The sequence below is a fragment of the Clinocottus analis genome, unplaced genomic scaffold (genome assembly GCF_023055335.1).
Source record: "Clinocottus analis isolate CAN_PGR_092001 unplaced genomic scaffold, fCliAna1.0.p SCAF_10, whole genome shotgun sequence".
In the NCBI taxonomy this organism is placed as follows: Eukaryota; Metazoa; Chordata; class Actinopteri; order Perciformes; family Cottidae; genus Clinocottus; species Clinocottus analis.
In genome coordinates this window covers 924,133-927,893 of record NW_027175821.1, presented here as the reverse complement: position 1 = coordinate 927,893, position 3,761 = coordinate 924,133, and the positions used below count along the sequence as shown (strand labels likewise).

Sequence of the window (3,761 nt, the reverse complement as noted above, 5' to 3'; positions counted from 1 at the left end):
TCTCGTTTACGGGCATGTATACTTTTTATTTCACAGATTTAGAAACAGAAAAAGAAGAAATGTGTTGCGCCGGCGGACCGCCATCGACTCCTTCAGTCGGAGGTTTCTTCTGTCGCCTCCAGCGCAGACAACACGGCTCTGGATGGGACAGAGAAACAAGAGGACGAGGGCGTTACGTCATGTCCAGTTCAAACGTGACGAGAACCTTTTCCTCTAAAAACTAAACATCTAAACATACTTGTCTTCGGGACCCTGTATGTAGCCGGAAGTGATGATGTAATGTTACATGTCTTTGCTGAATTTTCACAATAAAATGTCCAAATTTATTCCAGGAGGTGAGTTTTTTCTGCTGGCCGAGGAGTCCTAAATTTACCCAGAGTTCATAGCAAACCGACCTTACTTAACATAGTGTGGAGCTACAGCGCTGTGAGACGTCCATCTGACTTATTAAGATCAAAATCCACGGTCTAGTTTTATGTTTGTCAAACAGGCCGCCGGTGTTTGTAAGATGACGACGATCCGTCCAAAAGATGCTGAAATCATTATCTGAATGAAAAAAATACTTTTCCCTTTGTGTTTACAGGGTTCATAAACATGTTGACCAATGGGTTTCCATGACTTTTAACCAAATTTTCATCACTTTTATCCACTTTTCTATGACTTCAAACCAAATGTCCATGAGCAAACATTGTGTGAAATGTGTGTAAACAGTAAAAAGTGATAAAATGCAGTATTTAAACTAACAATGAGGATTCAAAGCATACAGTGAACCTTAAATGACTCAAATGAATGAGAGACAATAGTTTGATTAAAAGAATAAACATTTATATAGATGCCTGTATGTATGCTGCTGATATTTTGAGCCTCTTTCTTTTAAAAGCAGATTCATTGTTTCAAACTCAGCGTGAATGAACGTCATGAACACATGAATATAACACATTTACACCACATTCTCCAGGTGTTTCATGAGCGTATGAACCTCCGTGTTTCCACCTCTAATTTCTCACCTTTGATCCTCCGTCACCTGAAACTCGGCCAGCGCCCTCGTCGCCAGCCTCGGCGTCGCCGGCAGACAGAAGGCCGCGGACATCTGCACCAGCTCCACCGCTCTGCCGGGAGAGACGCCGCCGCCGGCGCCCGCCGACAGGAAGTCCTCCAGCAGCGCCTCGCTGCAGAACAACACACAGCGGCAATGAATAACAGTGGGATCAAACGCCATTCCTACAGCTGTGGAACGGCGGCCTCCACTGTGTTTACAGGGATACGTGATGCTTAACCATTACATCAACATATAATTATACATTTAGCACCTTGTGCTGGTGACATGTCGTCGAAAAACATCGTGTCGGGACACATTGTATGGAAGCCCATTTCCGCCACACAAAAAAATAAGAGGAAAAAAAATAAATGAAAAAAATGGAGTACAAAAAAAAAAGAAAAGAGGACCCAAAAAGAGAAAAAATGAGGACAATAAAAAAAATTAAGTTTTTATGTCTCTCGAAATGAAACGGGAAACTTTTTTTTTTTTAATCGAAATGGGAAACTTTTTTTTTCGTTGCCTTTTTTTCAAGTCAAAGAAAAAAAAATTTTTTTTTGGTCCAAATTTTTATTTTATTTTTTTTTTAGTCCTAATTACTATTATGTTGTTTTTTGGGTCAAAATTTTGTTTTTGGTACTTATTTTTATTATGTTTTTTTTGTCCTAATTTTTTTTTTTTTTGGTGGCGGAAATGGGCTTCTATACATTTGAGACGACGGAGAGAACAACAAAAACTCTGCAGGTTTCCCACGATGGTGGTTTGTCAAAGTCAAATACGAGTGTTCTTTTTTTCTCAGTGTGTAATTATGTCGTTAAATTTAGGCCGTTTGTCACAAAAGCGCCGCTCTGAGACTTACTCTGGGACTCTGTTCATGGACTGGAAGAGCTGCAGCATCTCCCTGCAGACAACAAGGGAGCGGAAGAGAAGTCAGATGCATTTCACTGTCGCCTACCAGTTGGCGGTAAGCATCAGCAGAGTCAGAGGACGTCCTCTCACCAGGCCTGCGGCGTCTTGTCGGCTCGCAGCAGCAGGGCGGTGATGTTTGAGAGCGAAGCGGTGCTCCACTCCAGCCTGGGCCTCCCCCGCTCCGTTAAGAATGCACGCTTCACTTCCAGAGCGCACGCAGCGAACGCCTGCTGGACCTGCAGGGGGCGACGCGTCATGTTAGTCACAAACACGGATGCATCGTCAATGCCAAGGCCAGGGCCACGCCCCCTTTCACTGACCTCTGCACTGTGTCGGTCTCTGGCCATCAAGGTCAGCAGCTCCTCCACCAGATCGGCCTTGTTGTCGTGACCCAGAGAGTGGATGTCTGGATGGAAAGGCGAGGGAAACATAAATTAAAACCAAATTTCCGTGACTTTTAACCATATTTCCATGAGCAGAAATGTAGTATTTACACATTTACAGGACTTTTACTACACTTTGGGGATTTTATTTTTTTCAAGGACTTTTCCAGGCCTGGAAATAACCAGTGTCGCTAACCTGAGGGTCAGATGTCATCCTCAAGACGTGAATCTCACCTTTCCAGATGGTGGGCAGCATGTCCAGCCGGCCGTCTGTGTCCAGAGCCTGCAGCAGGTCCTTCAGCCCCTGAGGGTTAGGGTAGTACAACTGTGGGAGACGTGAGGAAAAAGGACCGTTAATTCCCACAAAACAAGGGTTGCATGACGTTAAATAGTTCATTCTCCGTGGAGGTAGGATGCAGATAGTCCATCCCTGTATCGTCATGACAAATTAGAGAAATCAATGTGTCTTTTAAGTCCAAAACTCTCTTATACAACCATAGTTTTGCATACGTGAGGACTGGATTTAAAGACAAGAGAGGGATGCAGAGCTGCACTGACCGAGGGGACGAGCTGCTTGTACCACTTCAGCACCACGTCGATGTGCTCCATCATGCACAGCAGGCTGAAGAAGCGACCGCTGGACAGAGAGGAGGCATTTACAGAATTACATCATCATCATCATCATAGAGCTCAGGCTTCAGGCTCATCAATGCATGTCCTATAACAGCAATCCCCACCATATATAGGAGGTAAAGTAGATTCACTTACTAGTAAACAGTCTGCTGGTAGGAATCTCCCAGAAGCCTCCAGTTCTCCCCGTGTTCAACGAGACTCTGGACCTTATAACCCAGCTCTAGGTCTTTGTTATCCACACACTGTTGAGGGACAAAACCAGGAGGAAAGCAGGTGATGTGGAGAAACCGGTGTGTGTTTGTCTCCAGGTAAATTGGGAGAAGAGGGGGCGGGGTCAGTGTAAAAGGGTTTAATATATAAAGTATTGTAATTTATATTTAAATGGCAACCATTTTGTACATCTAAAAGTATAAATAGACACAGAGGAGCTTGATGACAAAACAAGGTCTACAATAACAAACTCTGCTCTCAAGACGCCGTCATAAACAAAAAGGACTTTCACTTTGCAGAAATCCATTTGTGATGAATATTTAAACAAGTAATTAAAAAAAAGACTTACGATTCTCATGGCGGTGGAGAAGAAAAGAACTGGAAAGAACAAGAGAAGAAAAAAGAATGAATCTCTCTACGCTTCAAGTGTTAAAGCTGCATTCTCTCTCCTGACCACCAGGGGGGACTCCTCTGGTTGTATAGAAGTCTATGCTTCATGTGTTAAAACTGCATTCTCTCTCCTGACCACCAGGGGGCGACTCCTCTGGTTGTATAGAAGTCTATGCTTCATGTGTTAAAGCTGCATTCTC

General features: G+C 43.7%; 1 protein-coding gene across 1 annotated transcript in view; it reads right to left on the bottom strand.

Annotated features, from left to right (window-relative positions):
* ptcd3 (pentatricopeptide repeat domain 3) overlaps positions 1 to 3,761 on the bottom strand; it is a 7,604-nt gene continuing 3,843 nt past the window's right edge. The window contains exons 15-23 of the mRNA XM_068583595.1: positions 3,521 to 3,549; positions 3,097 to 3,203; positions 2,887 to 2,965; positions 2,563 to 2,653; positions 2,266 to 2,351; positions 2,036 to 2,181; positions 1,896 to 1,937; positions 1,008 to 1,169; positions 1 to 138 (exon numbers count right to left, since the gene is read on the bottom strand). Coding sequence (XP_068439696.1) covers positions 93 to 138; positions 1,008 to 1,169; positions 1,896 to 1,937; positions 2,036 to 2,181; positions 2,266 to 2,351; positions 2,563 to 2,653; positions 2,887 to 2,965; positions 3,097 to 3,203; positions 3,521 to 3,549 — 788 coding nt within the window. The 3' untranslated portion in view covers positions 1 to 92. The remainder of the gene's footprint in view (positions 139 to 1,007; positions 1,170 to 1,895; positions 1,938 to 2,035; positions 2,182 to 2,265; positions 2,352 to 2,562; positions 2,654 to 2,886; positions 2,966 to 3,096; positions 3,204 to 3,520; positions 3,550 to 3,761) is intronic.